The sequence below is a fragment of the Hylaeus anthracinus genome, unplaced genomic scaffold, assembly GCF_026225885.1.
Source record: "Hylaeus anthracinus isolate JK02 unplaced genomic scaffold, UHH_iyHylAnth1.0_haploid 12001, whole genome shotgun sequence".
NCBI classification, from domain to species: Eukaryota; Metazoa; Arthropoda; class Insecta; order Hymenoptera; family Colletidae; genus Hylaeus; species Hylaeus anthracinus.
Genome location: NW_026534348.1, coordinates 11372710 through 11392351, shown reverse-complemented (window position 1 = coordinate 11392351; position 19642 = coordinate 11372710). Strand labels below are relative to the sequence as shown.

Here is a 19642-nt window from a genome sequence, read left to right as displayed (position 1 = left end):
GGTATTTAATTATTTAACTTAAATTCTTACTGTAACGCTCTATACACAAATGGGAATTGATCTTCTATTTTTTAGATTTTGATGATCTGTTTGATGATGATGACCTCGAATAAAGTTTGAACAAGTTGTATCGGCAGTGCTATGAAAGGATATAGGGTATATTTATTTAAAATCTACTACTTATTGCAAAGTATCAAGTATATCAAATCTAATCCATAAATCTATCTAATATCTTTTATTTGAAATGATCGGGTAACAATAATAAACTTTGAATTAATATAATATATGTAATATATGTCTTATTTTTGTATTTTTACAAATATCCATAAAAATTTGAAATTAAGATAATAATACCTCGTAATATTGTGTACTTATAAATAAAAAAAAATTTTAATTGATTATAATTGAAACCTAAATATGCGAAAATCAGTATTGAATAAAAAGCAGTTAAATGTATAAAGGAAGAAAAATTAATATACACAGTACGTTAACATTATTACAATTTATTATTTTTAGTTCGAAATTGAATCAGACGTGTGCCCGTGTTCAAAATACCATTATCTTGGTACGTTAGCTTGGGCGATATTAATTATAAACGTGCCATAAGAAAATGAGTACTGGTCATAATGTCTCGTACACATTAATATCGATATCATTGTAAAGATTATAATTTACAATACATAGATGCTAGTCATATAAACCTGTTAAGATGATGCACAATTAAAATAGCACCCCGGTTTTCAGTCGCGCCGCATAATCATAGATCCTGTAGATCGGTATGCATCGAAAGTCTCCTTTTTTCAGATGAAACGAACTGAAGCCGTTTGAGTTTTATTTCTGCGCGATTTGTTCCTTCATTTTTTTGTTTTTCTCCTTGGCCCCAATCGACAATGAATTCCACCTTTTGACCATCCTTATCTCACATTAACAGACTTTTATCAACAGTAGCAACCAAGTTCCCCTTTTAAGAAAATCTCGATTACCGTTATTCGTGCGCATCTTGACTGCGTACGAGAATGACGTTCTTGAGAGCGATATCGATGACGACCATGTCGAATACGCTGCTAATAGTGACGAGTATCCTAGAAAAATGTAATTATCGTCATATTTGAATGCAAGTTAGTCAATATAAAGGTTTCGATGTAGTTTACATAAATGCATACCAACCCTGAGTCCAGCCCCGAGAAGATCGTTCGGAGTGCTAGTTAACTTCGAGATCACTATCGGCTTGGTCGTCCTGATCACTCTCCTCCTCCTCATCTTCTTCCTCGGAATAATACTGCGAGGGCGGCGATAGAACATCCTCCGAAAGCGAAGTATGAGAAGATGAAGGTGGCCGAGAACCTTCCAATTTTGTATCCAGGTCTTCCATCGAAGTACTTGGTCCAGGAATGGTCACTGGGATGAATTTCTCCAAATCACCACTTGCCAGTTCTAAGAATAAATTATAATATCAAAAGACGATGTCTAACATTAAGTTCAGAATACTAAATATATAATCATTTATACGTACGTTCCACGTATTTTTCCAAAGATTTTGGAACCATCAGCTTAGCCTTACGCAAATTTTCTTCGGTACATTCTCCTTTTTCTAGACCTAGCAAAAATAATTATCTTTCATTAGTTAATCAGTGTAAGAAATGCAGTAGAAAATAACCAGAAAATCGTGTACCGAAAGCTAAACCCATTTGTTTTAGAACCTCAATATCGTCGTGAATTTCGAACTTATCGTTAAAATTGAACAGGTACTCAGTTCTGTAAAAAACGCGATGCATTATTATCATTAACTAAGAAGCAAATGTAGTGATAAAAGTGTATGATTTTAAGAAAGACGTATCATACTTGTCATTCGAAATGCTGCAATCTATGACAGTCTTTTTGCTAGTATTCACAATCAGGAATGGCAGCTGTATGGCAGAATTTGGTTTTGGTGGGCCGCGCAGACTTTCATTGGCACGATTACGTTCCACCAGGTTTTTGAAAGAGATATGCGAGAGAATTAATTGGTGTAATTGTTGCGTTTTCGCTTTGATCCTCTCGATCTTTTTCTTTTTATCTTTCTCAAGTGCCATACACTCTTGCAAAGAATTAGTTGGTAAACCTAGCCACCTGATTTCCTTCTTTTCTTTCGAAATAATATTCATTGCCATTAAGACGTTCAAAGCGTCATAAACACGTCTTCTAATGTTTTTTTGATCATATTGCTACAAAAGGTGAGCGATAAGTTTCATTAATTCTTATTCTTCAGTTTCAGTGTAAAAAGAGTAACTGTACCTGATCTGTTAAGGAGTTTATATGAGCAGGATTAGTAAACTCTCCAACAAGCTCGTCTGCAACCTCATTGTAGGACGTCGTTCCCTTCTTCTTAACTTTTTCACAAACCTTCATCGAAAAATGACGTAATCCTTTTCCTACTTTTTCTGTTTTTCTCCGTTTACTATAAGTAAGTACATCGGAATATAATTACTTATTAATATTTTTAGAAAAAAAATTCAATATATGCATAAAGATAGCGCATTATTACTCTGGTACAAAGTCGCCACCCTCGACATCTTGTCTTTTCCTAGAACCACTGTGATCCAATATCGGACTGATATATGTTTTTCCACTTGCATCTTTCACAAGTTGTTGATTACCAGATTGTTGCTGCTGTTGCTGTTGAGACACTATTGCCTGTTTTATATCACTCTGCACAAAGAATCAAAGAAGGTGAATTATTATAAAATTCTTTAATCCTCTTTAATTAATCTATTAAATTTTCAAGTCAGTTATAGAATATCTATTAAACCATTTAATACGGGCAATGGTTATAGTCAATGGCTCTCAGTATTCATCTGTGACTAAGTGCAGAATTATAATTTTCTTTATTAAATTTTGTTTTAAAAGTCCGCTCACAGTGATATTGAAAGAGTTCAAGGTAAACCATATCAAGTAAGACATACCATTTGCGCAGATGTCAACTGTATAGTTTTGGTCAGTACAGGTTCACCAGCCTTAGTTGTTGCCAATTTTGTATTCTGCAATGGTATTGTAACCAATCCTAGAATAATGATAAAAAATTGCTTCATTATTCTTTACCATCAAACGAGAATAGATATGTTTTATTTAAAAAATGACGTACTTTGACCAGGAGTTGAAGGACTTTGCAAACTAATAGTTCTAAGAACTTGTGCGTTCGATGACAAAACCTAAAAAAAAAATATGGATACCACATTGAGTATAGCCTTGAAATATATTAAACTTGAAATATTTTTATGAAAATTATTGATATCAGTAACAACAAAAACAGTTGTTCAAATGTTCAGTCAAACTCTTAAAATGATCAAAGTATTATACCTGAGATTCTTGGCTCGGAGTCTTAAAGACCTTAAGGCCACCTGCATTTGTTGTACTGACAATACCACCCAATGCTTTATTGGCTGTACTCTGTACAACCTTTATCACTTGTGGATGACCTAAAATAATTACAATTTCTCTTGTATTGCATCAATATTTAATGAGACAATCATGGTATTGATAAAACAAGAAAAAAAAAATGTACAAATATTTCCATAACATTTAATAAATTTTAAAACGAAAATATAATGAACAACTACAATCCACTGAAGAATGATTTATGGAAACATTCTAAAATGGAAACCCTATATGTTTTCCATTATAGAAGTATGATACAAGTAGTCATTTATATAATGTCATAAAGAGTACATATATCAAATGTTCATATACCAGATAAACTGGTTTTCTAAACTGTTTCAGTTTCAACAAATGAAATAGTAAAACTGGATAAGATCTTCCATATTTGACTAAAAGTATTGGAAAGTAAAAGTGTCCCCTTCGACTACACAATCAATTGGAGCATGAATACATTTGTTCCAAGTATACTACAGTACCAGGACTAAGTAAGCAGTTAGTTTTATTTGTTTCTCAGCAGATGGGAAGGTAAAAACCTATTTAACACGACGCATTTGAGAAATATTGCAAAGAAGCGCGGTGCGAGACCAGCACGAACATGAGGACGTGACAGAGTCAATAGAAGCTTGTAATTGATAGAAATCGGCCAGAAAATAGTAGAAATATGAACGTGAATCCCGAAGGAGAGTAACGACAGCGAAAATAGGGGGCCTTAACTAAAACGAGAGGAAATTGAGGCATTATCATCGAAGTGAGGCATGCTGATAATTGGCGCGCACTCGGCATACTCACCGTTCGCGTCATGTATGAGAAAGTTCATCGTTTTGTTTTGTTGCGTCATCCTCGAGGTTAGAATTCCGTCCCGGCGTCACCGACGATCACTACGATCGACCGAATGCCGAGTGAAAATAAAAAGATCATAGGTACACTCGCTAATCTTGGCTCGGTCTATCACCAAAATGGCGACTATGATATAGAACCATTTGATATCAGAATTCAACAATATACAGATGAAAGAACGTCTCGAACAACACGAAAAAGTAAAAATCAGCCGTTTCTTTATTGTATTAAGTCAACCATTTTAAAAGAACGTTCGTCTGTTTGTAGAAGTATCGCACGAATTTCTAGCTTCCGCGTGCACAGTACGGAATAGAGACGAGCTTGGCGGCACGACAAAGTTAAACAGCTGATTGGTTGCTTTCTCAGTCACGTGGCTCCTCCTGTTCCACGTTTATGAGCCCAGTAATCTTCGCAAGAAAAACCCGTCTCTAGAGATACAAAATACCGTACGTTATCGTCGGGACACTTCTTCGCAAACGGATACCATTCATTTGCTGATCTCTGCCCAATCGGGGGTTCCCTTTTGAAATCCAACGTATAGAAAACGATGCGAAACGTTCGGTACATCGTAATTGGCCCTTCAATTCCATAAACGTAATAACATATTGGGGAATTTGCTGGAAGCGTGGCTTCACCTCGCGACAGAAACAGTTACTACTTTAAGGCTCCTTTTTAAAACAGTTGCTGTCTTTGACTCATGAAGACTGTGTAAGGAGTCCCAACTGTGTAGTGTAGAAGTGTTATCAAAATCCCGAACTTGAAGTTATGAATATTTCTACCACTCGTATACATATATATTGTCATACACATATGACATATATATATATACCGTAGCTGTGCGCACTTGCACCGCGAGTGGACGAAATATTCATAACTTCAAGTTCGGGATTTTGATAACAGTTTTCTAGTAACTTTCTTAGGGAGTTGGATCTCCTTATCCTCCTTATACAGTCTTCATGGTTGCTGCCTTTGACTACATATATTATATGATCAAAGGTTGCTGCTGCTTTTTTTTTAAAAGAAGGTTACTCAATTCGACATGTATATTTTTTTTCCCATCATTGAAACACTACAATTTTCACGTCACAATGTGACATCATTGATGTGTCATGACGTCATGGTAGCATACATTTTAGATTTCGTGATAATAAATGTGACATTCAATGGGTGCATCCATAAAGGCCACCGCTCATTAAGCCACTCAGTAAGCGGGTTAAGAGCAGTGGCGCCATCCGTAGAAAAACACTCAAGTTTGTAGTGAAAATAGTTCACACTGCTGGTGCTAGATAGCACCACCGATGTATTTCATCCATTATTCTTTATTTTGTATAAATGCATAATTAATACGATTCTTTTCTTTATATTTTCTTCAATACAGTGTTACTATGTCTAATTTATCACTCTTATAAATATAATATTCAATTCAGCAATATTTATCGACTCTTTTAGTAGTGACGCCATTTAGCAAAAACAGTGGGGAACTATTTTCACTATAAACTTGGGCATTTTCCCACCTATGGCGCCACTGGTACTAAAGGTCGTAACACAGTATAGATTGTGACTAAACTATGAAGAGGAATTATCTGTGAAATAACCTTTAGTCATTATACTTTGACAGCGTTCGAAACGCGGTAAAATTTAAACTCATAGGCAGATCACTAGTTGACCAAGATATTCAGAGATATGTGAAGGACATTTTAAAGGTCCTTCTTTCATTTATCATCCTTGAGATTTCTTAATGTATAGAAATAATCTCACATACTCTTTAAAGGCTTTAAATGATTGAAATTATTATTAAATTGAAAAATTCAAGTTAACTACATGAATATAAGAACTGTTTCAATATTTAAAGGAATTTTGTTTCCTTATTATGAGTTCTTTACTTATTTTATATCTACATAATGTAGGTTTTCTAAATTTATATAAGAAAAAAATTAATTTTACGTATACTAAATCTTCGCGCCATGATGACTCATATGCTGCATTGTGCATGAAAGTAGCCCGAAGGATGTTCTTGATGTTTTTAGGCATTCAAAGCAGCAATATAGCACAAAATAGCGTAGAATACTTATATAGACATCTTATGTTTAGATATTTTATTGGCATAACCTTTCAAGAAAAAATAATTAATTTTTATACGGAACGAAATAGAATAAACGTGAATTATTTCAAATAACAAGGCGTACATTGTAATTAAACGAATTGAATTGCAACTTTCCATTCAAAGCATTCCGATTGGCTGAATGGAAAGTTTCTAGATTGTCGAGACCAATAATGTTTTTGCAGATCGGCGTTAGTCGTGAAAGAATTTTGATAAGAGACGTCACAGAATCTTGCAATTACTCAAAAGTTTTTAAAGATAAATAATTTAGTTGTAGCGTTCGTGAAATACATTAAATCGCATCGCGTAGAATTGAAATCTGCTCGTGACGGAATTGTCGTATAAATAATCGTGTAAATTGTGTTTTTAATACGTAATATTGAATTGAAAAGTAACTGCCTTATATGTGCGCTTTTAAAAGAATTGCATAGGATACTTCGAACCGAGGCTGAGGGTTCGTTCAAGTTTTGGCTGAATGGTGAGATTATTTTAAGGCTCGCGAGGTGATTGAAACGCACAGGTTAAACGTTAGCTATCTCCTTCGACAAAGTTACGTTGATACAAGTCGCAACTTAGCGTTCTCCTGTTTCTTTAAATCATTCAATTCTTATTTTCTGCCGCTTATCATTCTCGCAAAACCGTACGAATCTTGTGTGGTCTCGTTCACTTCTTTTTTTTTTTCATCTGAATTTCTCTATCGTCATTGTATCGTTGATCGACTTCATACACGACCTCCATTTTTGTTGTAACTATTTCGTCGGCGTATTTCTTACACTATTAGTCAGTTTCTTTATTTTTTTTTTTTTATTGCTTTGCAATTTATCGACTGCAATTTTTTGGAAATCGAAATTTTTAGGTTAAATCCAATGTGTAGCTGCTAGAAAATAAAGACTCGGAATAATATTTATGAAATAATGTTTGATGATAGTAGATCGTAGCCCGTAAGAAATTTGACATTTACGTCTACAGATATAAGCTGATGGGACGTGTTTAACGTTTTTGACCACGAACTTTGTAGCATGCAAAAAGTACATTTACGAAGAATATACATTTGTTGAAAAAGTTTATTATATGGTTATACATAGCAATAATCCAGAATTTGGAGCAGTATGCTATAGACTGAATCACGTAATTGTTTAATCTAAATCTTATTTGTATCTTGTTCATATTATATATATATACGTATATTATTGATAGAAGTAAGTTCATTGCATATAACTAGTTTGTGTGATAGGGTATGATTTTGTATCTCATTATGAATAATGGGAAATGATTGAGAGAATCTAATTATGTCAAGCAAACTTTGTACATAGTATATATTAAACAAACACAATTAACATGTTATTTATTATTTTCATATGTTCCACAAGGTCTGTACATTGTGAAGAAACATGCCTCTGTTCGGAAAGTCTCAAAAGAGTCCGGCGGAGGTGGTAAAAGCTCTTAAGGAAGCTGTCAATGCATTGGAGCGTGGTGATAAGAAAGTAGAAAAAGTATGTTGCAAGATTGTACATGTTGATTTCTATGATGTAATACGATGAATTTTAGGCTCAAGAGGATGTTAGTAAAAATTTGGTACATATAAAAAATATGCTTTATGGTACAGCTGAGACAGAACCCCAAGCAGATATTGTTGTTGCCCAGTTGGCACAAGAATTATATAATAGTAATTTGTTGCTTTTACTCGTGCAAAATCTTAGTCGTATAGACTTTGAGGTATGTTAAAATATGTATAAACTATGACATAATAGCAAAAGTATATATATACTAACGTACTTTGTAAAGTAATACTCATCATTGATAAATAAATAATAATCTATGATCATTGATATTAAAAACAGTAAACAAATAAAAATATTCTTTATAATTTTTTACATGCTTCAATTTATTAATTTTTATTTTAGATTAATTTTTTCCATTACTTTATACTTATCATTTTTCTGACAACATAACAACATGTTTTATTAGGGAAAAAAAGATGTCGCTCAAGTGTTTAATAATATACTACGAAGACAAATTGGAACCAGATCTCCGACGGTGGAGTACATCTGCACTAAACCAGAAATATTATTCACCCTAATGTCTGGGTGAGTTTAAAAAGAGAATTTTTGTTACAACTTGTTTGTTTGTTTCTTTATTATATCACTTTATGAATGTTATGAAACATTGTTACTTAAAATATGTACTTTACAACATTGGTTTTGCTACTGTTAAATTATTTACTGATATGAAATATAATAATTTCAGATACGAACACCAAGATATCGCCTTAAACTGTGGCACTATGTTGAGAGAATGTGCGAGATACGAGGCCTTGGCAAAAATTATGATCTATTCGGACGACTTTTACAACTTTTTCAGATATGTTGAAGTGTCGACTTTCGACATAGCTTCCGACGCATTTTCTACGTTCAAAGTAAGCGATGATAAGCGCATGATATATCGTACTTAAAGTAAAGCATACTGTTGGTGCATCCGGTACGTTGGTTTTTAGGAATTACTTACCAGGCATAAAATACTGAGCGCTGAATTTTTAGAAATAAATTACGATAAAGTTTTCTCTCATTATCAAAGGTTATTGAATTCGGAAAACTATGTTACGCGACGACAGAGTTTGAAACTGCTAGGGGAACTTTTACTTGATAGACACAATTTTACCGTATGTATAGTTTCAAATACTTGATTATCAAAAATATATATATGTGTTTAATTAACATTTTAATTTAACAATTTTCAATTTTCAGGTAATGACACGATACATTTCAAATCCTGATAATTTGAAATTGATGATGAATATGCTCAAAGAGAAATCACGAAATATACAATTTGAAGCGTTTCATGTTTTCAAGGTATATGCGCGTATTTTTTAACTTATGAATTGTCATACATTTTTTGCGTGATCGACTATTATTTTAATGCTATTATTTAGAATTTAAATGTATCCAATTAACGCATAGTTTGAATTTTGTTATGTAGCGTATTATATGTACAGCTTACATAAAATGAAATTTATGATTCTAGGATCGCCAACGTTTTTTAGATTCTGGAAATAATCAAAAAGAATTTTCTGAAATTCAAATAACAAATGTAATAAACAATTTTTTTTCTCAGATTTATATTTTAAAATATATTTACGCTTATATAGGTGTTCGTGGCGAATCCGAATAAGCCGAAACCGATCCTAGACATTCTACTGCGCAATCAGGAAAAGCTGATTGAATTCCTGACGCGCTTCCACACTGATCGTTCCGAGGACGAACAATTTAACGACGAGAAGGCGTACCTTATTAAGCAGATTCAAGAACTTCAATCTGTACATGAGAATTAAGTCCAAAATACAAGTTATTGCTACAGCTACCGTTAACTACTACTATTGAAGTCTATTCAGCTGCTGTTGCCACTGTTATACCATCACAGTCACTGATGTAGCCAACTACCATTATTTTCTCCCCCTTTTTCTGTCTCTTGCTCTCCCTTTCTTTCACTTGTTATAATTATCGTTGGTCGATTCATAATGTCTCGATTATTATTATTAATATTATTATTATTAATTATTATTATTAATTATTATTATTATTATTGCTATTACTTTTATTTGCGAGTAGTTCTGTAAATAAAGTTTTTCGTTTAATTAAACGTCCACTTAAACATCCATTAACACTTTTTGCTCACCATACGAGGATGTCTGGAGTTGTCTCTGTAAATCAGCGGGAATATTAAATTACTATGATCTATCCAATACCTATAAACAATGAACATAAATTTCAGTGCTTGCAGACTTTTGATAAAAACAGTGATGACGTAGGTTTGTCCTAATACCTTATTCATCACACTAAGTTAAATCGAATAATATATAAATTAAAAATTTCTTTGTTTTATAAAATTAACATTGATTTTCTACAAGTAATGTACTGATTGATACTATCATGACTATACTATCTAATAGCTATTGCAAATTTTGAAAGAACATGTAGTTTTCACTTTTTATTTTGTTGAAAGTATTTCGTAACAAAATGTTACAATTACACTCCATCGAGGTTTCGCTGAGATTATTATAATATGAATCATTTCAAGGGATAAGATAAAATTATAATTTAAAAGGTAAGCTGTGTCACGTGGTCTGTGAATCTGTGAACGATAACGATATGAAAGTGTATGAAAGCAGTCAGCTTAGGTCAGGTTAGGTTAGTTGAAGCAAGTCGAAGCGATCAGTATTGGTCAGAAAATTTAACACTATCCTGTGTCAATGTTTTAGCATTATTTACTAATAAAACTTGAGTTATTTATTGTAAGGATATCTGACTTTAGTGCTTCAGTGCAATTATAGAATGAATAGATTTTAAATTTAGACGAAATAAAGGAAATGGCGCCGTATTTGTACGAAGCAAATTCTATGGAGAACGAAATCACATGAAACCATTCTGCTTTGTAATGATACGTGATATATTTATTAATAAGGAGTATGGAATAAATAAAAATGTTTGTGAAAGACCCTTGCGGCATCGTGTGTATCATAGTCACGTACGTCGCTGTTTTTTATGCAGATTATGTGGTTGTACGTTGGATTATCCTGCATAGTTTACAAGACAGGTGTGCATTTTATAGTTTCTCTATATCAGTGGTTACGTTTACCTGTAACAGTGTATCCTACTTTCTAAATATGTTTCATTCGATCTAATAACGTGGTTTTAAATTTAACATTTCATTGACATTTTTTAAATTTATTTAACATTAATATTTTTTTTTATATGTTATGTACAGTTTGTGGGGTCCCTTTCATGTAGTGGCTTTCAACACAGTTGTATTGTTATTGGTAATGTCACATTTGAAGGCAGTCTGTAGCGATCCTGGGGTTGTACCACTACCACAAAGTCGTATGGACTTTTCTGACATACATATAGATAATCCAGAGACAAAAATTGAATGTGATGAAAGTGATAACTGGACTGTATGCACTAGGTGCGAAACTTATAGACCACCTAAAGCACATCATTGTAGAATTTGTAAGCGATGCATTAGAAGAATGGATCATCATTGTCCATGGTATGCCATAAGATATAATAATATAAAATTTTTCATTTTACTTTTCAGTATTCAATCCAGCAAATTAAATCCAGTTAAAAGTTATCCAATTATTATCAATATACTTGTAGTCATGATTATGCTAATAATCAGTGCTTTTATTTTTATAAAAGTTCATCTGTTCTATAGTTCTCTCCTTATCTTTTAGGTTTTGTGATTTTTCATGTGTTTAATAAAAAAAATACTTGTTATCTTTGTATCTTAATATTTCTTGTCCATCAAATATAGAATATTAGTTCTAAGAAATTATTTTAGATTGTCAAGGATTTTTTTTTAAATTCCTATGTATATTAAATATATATAATTCCCAATATATAAAATTTGATAAAACTTTTGTAATAATAAGATTATTTGAAATGCTGCACAAAGGATAAACAACTGCGTTGGGGAAAGAAATCAAAAGTACTTTATCCAATTTCTGGTCTATGTTGGAATGTTGGCTGTCTATGCGCTAGGTCTGGTAATAACATCATGGATCATAGAATGTTCTCATTGCAGTAACGACATAGCATACAAACAGAGTCGCATGTATGTGTGCTTCATAATTATTATTACAAATTTTCGTTAATATCTTTCCAATGTATACTTTTAGTTAAAACAATCTATTTTCTTATCTTCTTTTTATAAAGATAAATTTTTAGATAAATTTCTTAATAAAAAACTCAGCATGTGTATTGATGAAAAAATGTTTACTACTCCGATTTTGTTAAAATTTAACCTTCTATTTAAAAAGTATATATATATTTAAATGTAAAAAAACGTGTGAAAAGAAATTATATAAATAATTAAAAACTCTTATTAATTTAAATATTCTAATTTTAAACAGTTTAAATTTCAAAGCTAATTGTATAAGGTCGACACAAAAAAAATTAATATTAATCTAGAAGTTTTGTCTGCAGCTTACACTGTGTTATATTGGTGTTGGAGTCGGCATTGTTTGGCATGTTTGTCATCGCGGTACTGGTAGACCAATTTCAAGGTATTCTGGGAGAAGAGAACACAACAGAACGTATGCAAAATAATCATCATTATAAGAAAAACAATTCCCGTACTTTGGTACTACTTTCTCAGGTTTGTGGCAAGAGTCATCCAATTTTATGGATGCTCCCTTGCCAAAACCCACCACGATATATATTCCGAAGAGATGCGTACCTGATCGATCACGAGGTCTAGATAAATCGATAAATAATTCCCAAACAGTGAATGCTTCTTTTGTGGCTTGTTACATCATAAATACTTTTTTATATGTAATTTAAATGTCTTTTCCTTATTTAATGGACAGAAGGTGCAATTTATAAAAGGTGGGAATATTATTATATATTATATAATTTAGGGAAATGAAAAAGGTATTATTTATATGCTCGTAAGTTTTATTATTTAAAATTAAAGTTTAGCAAATTTTAATCTTTTGTAATTATTTACTTTTTTTAAAAACTTTATAGCGTAAAGTCGCCAAAGTAAGAAAGAAGAAGCGGAAGATACGAGGCAATTTAAAGTGTAATTGTCTCAGTTTTGTAACATGATTTTCATCCGTAATAATGCAATTTGAAACATTGAATGAATATGTTTTGAAGTATTATTATTAAGGAATTAATTTGTGTATCATTCCATAAGATTAAATAAGTCTAAATGTACTTGCAAGTTTAATATTCAATACAATTGAACCAAGTATTAATAATTCTAGCAAAGGATAAATCCTTAGTGAAACTTGCAAAATTGCGTATGTAGACAAATTTGTCAATATCTTTAGCAAAGTTTTGTTATGAGTATATATAAGTTGTTCATTAGAAAAGTGGTGATTTATTCATTTTTGTTTGAAGACTATTACAATAATAGAAATACTTATATATATCTCTTTATTTTTCAAGAATATAAAGCTCAGCAGAACTGCCACTGTGATACAAGTTTTAGGAACAGAATATTGATATTATTTAAAAAAAAAAAAGATAGGTTTACATCACTTTTATAATGAGCAGCTCATTAAAATATTCAATGCGTCATTGTAATGTATGTAGAATTCAATACTAGTCCGCATTAATTTGTACAAATATTAACGAAATTGATTTGTATTAAAGTGGTATAAAATTATTTTAAATAATATGTATATTTTTTTATAATATTTATGTGTCGTGAGATCATATACTAAACAAGTATTATAGTGTTTTAGAAAGTTAGGATTAGTGAAGTCGAAATTACTTATAATGATAAAAGTAAAACAAACTTATACTATATTGCGTACAAAAAAACGTTTATTTAATTTGCAGCTCTTAAAGACAAGCTGCCATTAAGCCAGCTACATTTTCGAAATCTATTTTTTCTGTAATATTTTTTGTTTTTATATTTTCGTCTTGATTGGCGATAAAGACAATCGTTTTACTTTCCTCTTTCCATCCATACTTCTTTACCCAATGTTTCAAGGTGTTATCTAGAACAAAATAAATTTAATTTATAGACTAATTGTTAAATTACTGTAAATGTTTATCAAAAGAACAGATATTACCATCAACACCACCAAGAAGTTGTGCCAACAGGCTTTTATCTATTGTTTGAAAAGTAATTCCCACTACATGACAAACAAATTTTCTTATCGAATCCTGGAATCCTACAATTCTGTCGCAAAGATCAGACATGGACAAGACTCTATCCCAAAAATGCTGAAAGTCACATTGTTCTAAAATATCTCCTAAATACATAATTTGGTTAATGGGGCTTTCCTGCATCTGTAAATCAATTTTATTGAACTTAGCAATTAATTAACTGATAAATAATAGATATTAATATGAATATTTACCAAATATTTATTTATGCAACAAATATAAAAGAAACATTATATACTTTTTTAAAAAAATGATTGTAAAAGTAAATTGATTTAGATCAAATGCTAAGACAAAACATCTACTTTGAATATGTTTAAACTATAAAATACTTTGAGTTATATACCTGTTATATTTATTGATCTATTTAATATAGCAGTATTTATTCAATGTTTACAGAATACATAAAAATTGGAATTGTTTAGAAAGAGTTTATCAGAAATACAATTATGAATAAATTACTTACAATTCTTTCACTGAGGAGACATTTGCACAGAACAAAATCTGTGTGCGGTAGATTTGTCAGAGCTTTTAACAATATTTGACACGTAATATCGACGTTAAATCTATGTGGATTTAATTGATACAGCTTCAAAACTGCTAAATTAGCTTCTAAATCATATGCATTTTCTCTTGATTGAATTTCAACATATTTTTCGAGAGTTGCTAAATGATCTGGATTGTATCTAAAGAAAGATATTTATTTTATTCGACTAAAATACAATAATATTATACTAAATTTTCAGGTGTATTATCTCTTACATCAACCTGATTGCAAATAGTAAATAAGTTTGGTTAAACGTTTGTCAAGTACCTTTCAATGCCCTTCAACATTCCAGCCACGGTTTGACGCATTGCTTCAGCCATTTTGTTAAAGAATTTTCTGTTTCTCAGATTTGTAATTAGAATCAAATAGAGACAGATTGTTTGTCTAATTTGCCACAATGCTCTTTTTCTCAGAATGTGCAACAATCACTAATTACTAGAGTTCTGCAACATGTGGATCTTTGGTCGAAAGATCGTAGCGCCACCATTTCCAATAACGATAAAAAATTATTACTTTTTTTACCTTTGAATGAATGACTTGGAAAATGTTGGCAAAGTACTAAGGTAGTAGTAACTTTGAAAATATTCTTAGCTCTGTATATATAAATATTAGCTTTTTTTTTAACTTTTCTTTAAACTTAAGAAGTTATTACTTTTTTTACCTTTGAATGAATAACTTGGAAAATGTTGGCAAAGTACTAAGGTAATAGTCACTTTGTATATAAATATTAGCTTTCTTTTTTAAACTTTTAAACTATCACAGTTTCTCTTGTGGGTTCCCGGTATTTTCGTTAAAACGAATAGCCATCTATCGGTGAATATACTGAACTATTCTTTTCTTTCTCGTTTATTTATAGTGCAGTTCTAACAAGAACTTTTTGACACTTTTCTTTACAAAATTAGATTACATGTTTGGTCGGTATTACAGAGTTCTTTCTTATTAATATATGTTTCCCCTAAATCTAGGTGTAATTCTACCATCGTTTAGTTTTACATTATTCTAACTAATTTATAACTTAGGTTTAACCCTGGATTACATATAATCTTTGTTATTATTATTCTTTTTTTTTCTTATGATTATATTATGTTTGTATTATATTTGTATTATGTTTGTATGATTATATTATGTATGTACATATTGCTTATACTAATATCGATTTGAATAAAATAAATTTATAACATAGGTAACATAACAGTTTTTCTTTTGATTTATTTTCAACCTATATTTCATTTTTATTATTCTATTTGTTATATCTCGTAAACTATAATGTTGATGTTGATTTATGTTAACTTATTCTACGTTTTCCCTATTTTTCATTCCTTTGACCTGACAAAACGAGTGAAATTAGAGACTGCTTTTTTTATATTTTGAATTATAATGACTAAGGATCTTATTATTTTATTTTTTTTTTTAATTATGTGATTGTAACGCATTGATGTTATGTATAATGGTTTAATTTTAGGATTATCAATTTATTATAAATCAATGTTTATTGCGGTAATAAAACCACAGATCGCTCTGTAGATTCTGAGTTTGTCTTGTGCTATTAGCTTAAATATATTATTATTCGAATTTGTTATTTCCGTTCCAATTTTGTCAAATAGAGCCATTCTTTGGACGTTGTAGAGGGGACATTAAAAAAAGACGTGGTTTAAGCTCTCTTCATCTTGGCCGCAGTCGCAGTCTGCGTGGGTTTTGATAAAATGGTGCTCCGGGAAGCATGTAGAAGCTCTATGTTGGTCTGGTTGGTATATGCCTCGTATTGTGGGGTTAGCGTCAAGCTCTGTTCGGTGCCCTTTTCCATCTGTTTTAACCAGTATCTTAAGGCTAGCAGTCTGGCTCTAAACTGAACACCAATGAACCCGGTGTCTGCATACATGGAATTTATCGGTGTGTAATTCTATATCCTATAGCGGTCCTTAGGGCGGCTGATTCCAGTTTTCTAAGCTTCTCTTGTTGATGGTCCGATACATCCATCGGTAAGGTAGATAGCTGATCCATATTCTAACACTGAGGAAACCAAAGATTTGGCTATGTTTATGGCTTGGTCTGGTCTAATGCCTTTATATGTCGATAAGAAGATTTATGAAGACCGTCGATAAAGAAGAACTAACTGTTAACTCGATGATACTTGATGATACTCGATGTTATTCATTTGATTGTCTTTTGTGAAACATATTTTAATTTTGTTTGCCTTTCAAATATTTAAAACACACTTTCTGTCAATCCATTAAGCAAGAGAGATCGTTTAAAATAAATACCAGAAATTGTTATTCAATCAAAAGTTTTATTTAGTCTACATTAAAATATAATATGGGTAAACCTTCCCCATAGTTAATATAAAAAATAAATATATCTTAGAAAAAATTAGTGGACAAGCATTATAATATTATAATATTAAAATATGATTGAGGTTCAATTTTCAACCCTTGAACTTTACATTTTTTATTAAAACAAACAAATGGCGCCATCTAGCGTTATAAATGAGAACTACTCCACGACAAACTTGGGCGTTTTCCCGATAGAGGCGCTGATCATACTCCGTAGAATAGTTCAGTACATTCATCGATAGATGGCTATTCGTTTTAACGAAAATACCGGGAACCCACAAGAGAAACTGTGATAGTTAAAAAGTTTAAATAAGAAAGCTAATATTTATATACAAAGTGACTATTACCTTAGTACTTTGCCAACATTTTTCAAGTTATTCATTCAAAGATAAGAAAAGTAATAACTTCTTTTGCTCGTGAGCAAACTGCAGAAACTGTTGACGAAGTTTTGTTTGGTTGAAAGTACAGGGTTTTCTAATGGGAATAGTAGAATTTTGAATACTGATAATTGTAATGTTTATTTTTTTCAGGTGAAATTCCAACGTGTACATTCTGCTGAAAACATCGTTGCTGTATATGAAAATGCTGTATATAATCTATCAATATCGCTTCTATAATGTTCTTAGAAATCGGTCTATGAAGAACTTTACATACAGATCTGTGTTTAAGATCCTAAGATTGCAAGATTGCAGAATTAATAACAATAACAGTAGTAAATTCTTCTCTGATCGAGTACAAACAGTTATTTAATGAAAGCCTCCGGTTTGATTAAGTTCTTCAAAGATTCTTCTACTGAAAACAAATTCTATTTACTATGTATTAGATATCGCAAACATTGTAATCGTATTTTTCTGAATTAATATTTAAAGAAGCATTTATTGAATGACATAAACGATGTGCTTAATAAGATACAGGAAAATTACATTTTCTCCGCGTTAAAAATTTTCTGTCCCGCCCCCTCCGTGGTTTGCAGGGCACCCTCCCCGGGTGTCTCGCTTTTCATTTCGGAAAACAGTAATTTAAAACGCCTCGCGATATCGAAGGGTGGTTCGACTGGTAAAAAAAGAAAAAAAAAGATTTGACCCGCAAAGCGATTCTTAACGTGGTTCCCGCGCCACTTCCCGCACATCCTCTAGTCATTGGGGATGCTCCCCTCTGCCGTGCTGGCCGTTAACGAGCAATCAAACCGTGTGTGCGCGCGCGCACGCAAGATACAGAAATTAGCGAAAGTTTTCTGTTTTCCGAAAAGATTCGAAAAGTTTGTTGGTTCAGCCGTGGATCGATCCGTAACGTTCGAATGTCGTGGTCGAATTTTTCGAATTCCTCCGCGAATAAAAAATCTCCGAATAAGTTTCGTCATCGTACGAGAAAATTGATCGCGAGGATTTTCCGCGAAAATTCTTGCCCTTCGAACCGTTAGTACGAATCGTTCGATCGACCTGCGGTTGATTTCTATCTGTATTTGGATTTGTGTGAGTTAATGTCGATCATCCTGATGATCTATATTACAGAGTGTACCCAGAACGGATGTAGCGATAGATCGGTGTCACGTGAACCCTCCGGATATACTAGCTTCCTAGTCTTGCTCACCTACTTTATCGGACTCTTCCATTTCGTCGGAAAGTGCAGAAATTCGATACGCGTGTAGATAGTTTTGTTAAAAGAGACGTCAAGGAACGAATGATTATTTCATTGAGCGTTTAACGCAAGGTTTTACGTATATATTTGGAAGTACACTTGCAACGAAGGAGAGAACGAGATTTCCGATCATTTCTGTCTTCATTGTAGGTCCGTTCTTTTTTGGAACCCAGAAATGGAACTGTTTGAGGAACCGAAAGGAAGGACACCCGAGTGGGTGCATTGCATTTGCAGAGGTCATCTCCAGGTGATTTGCGGGGAAGAATCGTAGAAATGGGAAGTCATTCGTATAAAGATGGCCTGGTTGACGCAAAAGTTTGCGAGGGTGCTATCTAAATTAAAATAAGATAAAGCAGGGTACACTTTTCCAGGAGTGATCATTTATCAAAGGCAGACGTGCTCGTTTTGTTATTTAAAGAGACAGAAGGGGGATTTTAATTTAAAAATTCTTGGCATGAACGAGATTAGTATGTTCTGTAAGAAACCTTGCTAGTGTCAATCGGACATAGTTCTTTTTGTTATTACTACCAATTTTTCCTTGAAAAATGTTTTGAGGAAGACCCATTCGGAGTTTAACATTATACTGATCTCTACCGCTCAACATGGTCCGTATTGAACACTATCTAGCCCTTAAGACGCAGCCTGCAACGAAGCCATGGATACTACAAGGAATAATACCCGCGCAAGCCTTAAATCTAAAATCATAATTGCGTGTTCTACACGCCGGACAGTGGCTAACTTTATATCTAACGAGGAATAATGCTGGTTATATTCACGTGAAATTGGACATAAACACACAGTATTACTTATACTTTATTGCATTATTTATGAATCAATAGACTAATATACTTAATCATTATTACACTAATCGTTAGTTTGAAACATATTTAATGCAGTGGCTAATTTTATAGATCTAGGTGGACAAAATGAAAATACTAATTGTGGAAACGGCCCTAAATCCTATAAATTCATTAAATATATATCGTAAAATGCCTAAAAAAAATAAAAAAATAAATAGTAACAAAACATTCATGATTACTATTATTATTATTATTATTATTATTATTATTATTATTATTATTATTATTATTATTATTAT

General features: G+C 32.0%; 4 protein-coding genes across 7 annotated transcripts; 2 read left to right on the top strand and 2 right to left on the bottom strand.

Annotated features, from left to right (window-relative positions):
* Positions 1–487: 487 nt before the first annotated feature.
* On the bottom strand, positions 488–4647 carry LOC128890764 (transcription factor Dp-1). 2 transcript variants are annotated; one of them, XM_054149583.1, is made up of 11 exons: positions 4204–4647; positions 3337–3455; positions 3122–3188; positions 2943–3040; positions 2525–2688; positions 2275–2437; positions 1843–2204; positions 1673–1755; positions 1514–1597; positions 1164–1434; positions 488–1082 (listed from the first exon to the last, which is right to left on the bottom strand). In XM_054149583.1, exons 1-10 carry the CDS (start codon positions 4250–4252, stop codon positions 1202–1204), a joined length of 1422 nt encoding a protein of 473 aa, XP_054005558.1. In that variant the 5' UTR covers positions 4253–4647; the 3' UTR covers positions 488–1082; positions 1164–1201. The 2 variants fall into 2 exon arrangements, with proteins under 2 accessions (XP_054005558.1, XP_054005557.1); XM_054149582.1 differs by having other exon boundaries at positions 1168–1434; positions 4204–4646.
* Positions 4648–6539: 1892 nt separating this feature from the next.
* Positions 6540–9716, top strand: LOC128890767 (protein Mo25). Of its 3 annotated transcripts, none has more exons than XM_054149596.1 (8): positions 6540–6855; positions 7723–7845; positions 7901–8068; positions 8321–8439; positions 8600–8768; positions 8847–9011; positions 9097–9201; positions 9498–9716. In XM_054149596.1, the coding sequence occupies exons 2-8, from the start codon at positions 7744–7746 to the stop codon at positions 9678–9680; spliced, it is 1011 nt and encodes a 336-aa protein (XP_054005571.1). In that variant the 5' UTR covers positions 6540–6855; positions 7723–7743; the 3' UTR covers positions 9681–9716. The 3 variants fall into 3 exon arrangements, with proteins under 3 accessions (XP_054005571.1, XP_054005569.1, XP_054005570.1); XM_054149594.1 differs by having other exon boundaries at positions 6541–6830; XM_054149595.1 differs by lacking the exon at positions 6540–6855 and adding an exon at positions 6917–7480.
* A 409-nt stretch (positions 9717–10125) lies between these two features.
* Positions 10126–13522, top strand: LOC128890770 (palmitoyltransferase ZDHHC7). Its single transcript, XM_054149598.1, has 4 exons — positions 10126–10942; positions 11114–11395; positions 11804–11962; positions 12334–13522. Exons 1-4 carry the CDS (start codon positions 10830–10832, stop codon positions 12605–12607), a joined length of 828 nt encoding a protein of 275 aa, XP_054005573.1. The 5' UTR covers positions 10126–10829; the 3' UTR covers positions 12608–13522.
* A 143-nt stretch (positions 13523–13665) lies between these two features.
* Positions 13666–15041, bottom strand: LOC128890771 (eukaryotic translation initiation factor 3 subunit K). The gene is made up of 4 exons (XM_054149599.1): positions 14843–15041; positions 14495–14714; positions 13935–14154; positions 13666–13859 (listed from the first exon to the last, which is right to left on the bottom strand). The coding sequence occupies exons 1-4, from the start codon at positions 14893–14895 to the stop codon at positions 13702–13704; spliced, it is 651 nt and encodes a 216-aa protein (XP_054005574.1). The 5' UTR covers positions 14896–15041; the 3' UTR covers positions 13666–13701.
* Positions 15042–19642: the final 4601 nt, after the last annotated feature.

Coding starts and splice junctions, on each gene's coding strand:
- LOC128890771 (XM_054149599.1), bottom strand. CDS start 14,895: ATGGCTGAAGCAATGCGTCAAACCGTGGCTGGAATGTTGAAGGGCATT. Junction 14,715..14,842: donor ATGTTGAAGGGCATTGAAAG/GTACTTGACAAA, acceptor ATCTTTCTTTAG/ATACAATCCAGATCATTTAG. Junction 14,155..14,494: donor GTCTCCTCAGTGAAAGAATT/GTAAGTAATTTA, acceptor ATTGATTTACAG/ATGCAGGAAAGCCCCATTAA.
- LOC128890764 (XM_054149583.1), bottom strand. CDS start 4,252: ATGACGCAACAAAACAAAACGATGAACTTTCTCATACATGACGCGAAC. Junction 2,438..2,524: donor GGTGGCGACTTTGTACCAGA/GTAATAATGCGC, acceptor ACTTACTTATAG/TAAACGGAGAAAAACAGAAA. Junction 1,756..1,842: donor TGCAGCATTTCGAATGACAA/GTATGATACGTC, acceptor CGTTTTTTACAG/AACTGAGTACCTGTTCAATT.
- LOC128890770 (XM_054149598.1), top strand. CDS start 10,830: ATGTTTGTGAAAGACCCTTGCGGCATCGTGTGTATCATAGTCACGTAC. Junction 10,943..11,113: donor CTGCATAGTTTACAAGACAG/GTGTGCATTTTA, acceptor TGTTATGTACAG/TTTGTGGGGTCCCTTTCATG. Junction 11,396..11,803: donor ATGGATCATCATTGTCCATG/GTATGCCATAAG, acceptor TGCTGCACAAAG/GATAAACAACTGCGTTGGGG.
- LOC128890767 (XM_054149596.1), top strand. CDS start 7,744: ATGCCTCTGTTCGGAAAGTCTCAAAAGAGTCCGGCGGAGGTGGTAAAA. Junction 7,846..7,900: donor GTGATAAGAAAGTAGAAAAA/GTATGTTGCAAG, acceptor GATGAATTTTAG/GCTCAAGAGGATGTTAGTAA. Junction 8,769..8,846: donor ACGCATTTTCTACGTTCAAA/GTAAGCGATGAT, acceptor GTTGGTTTTTAG/GAATTACTTACCAGGCATAA.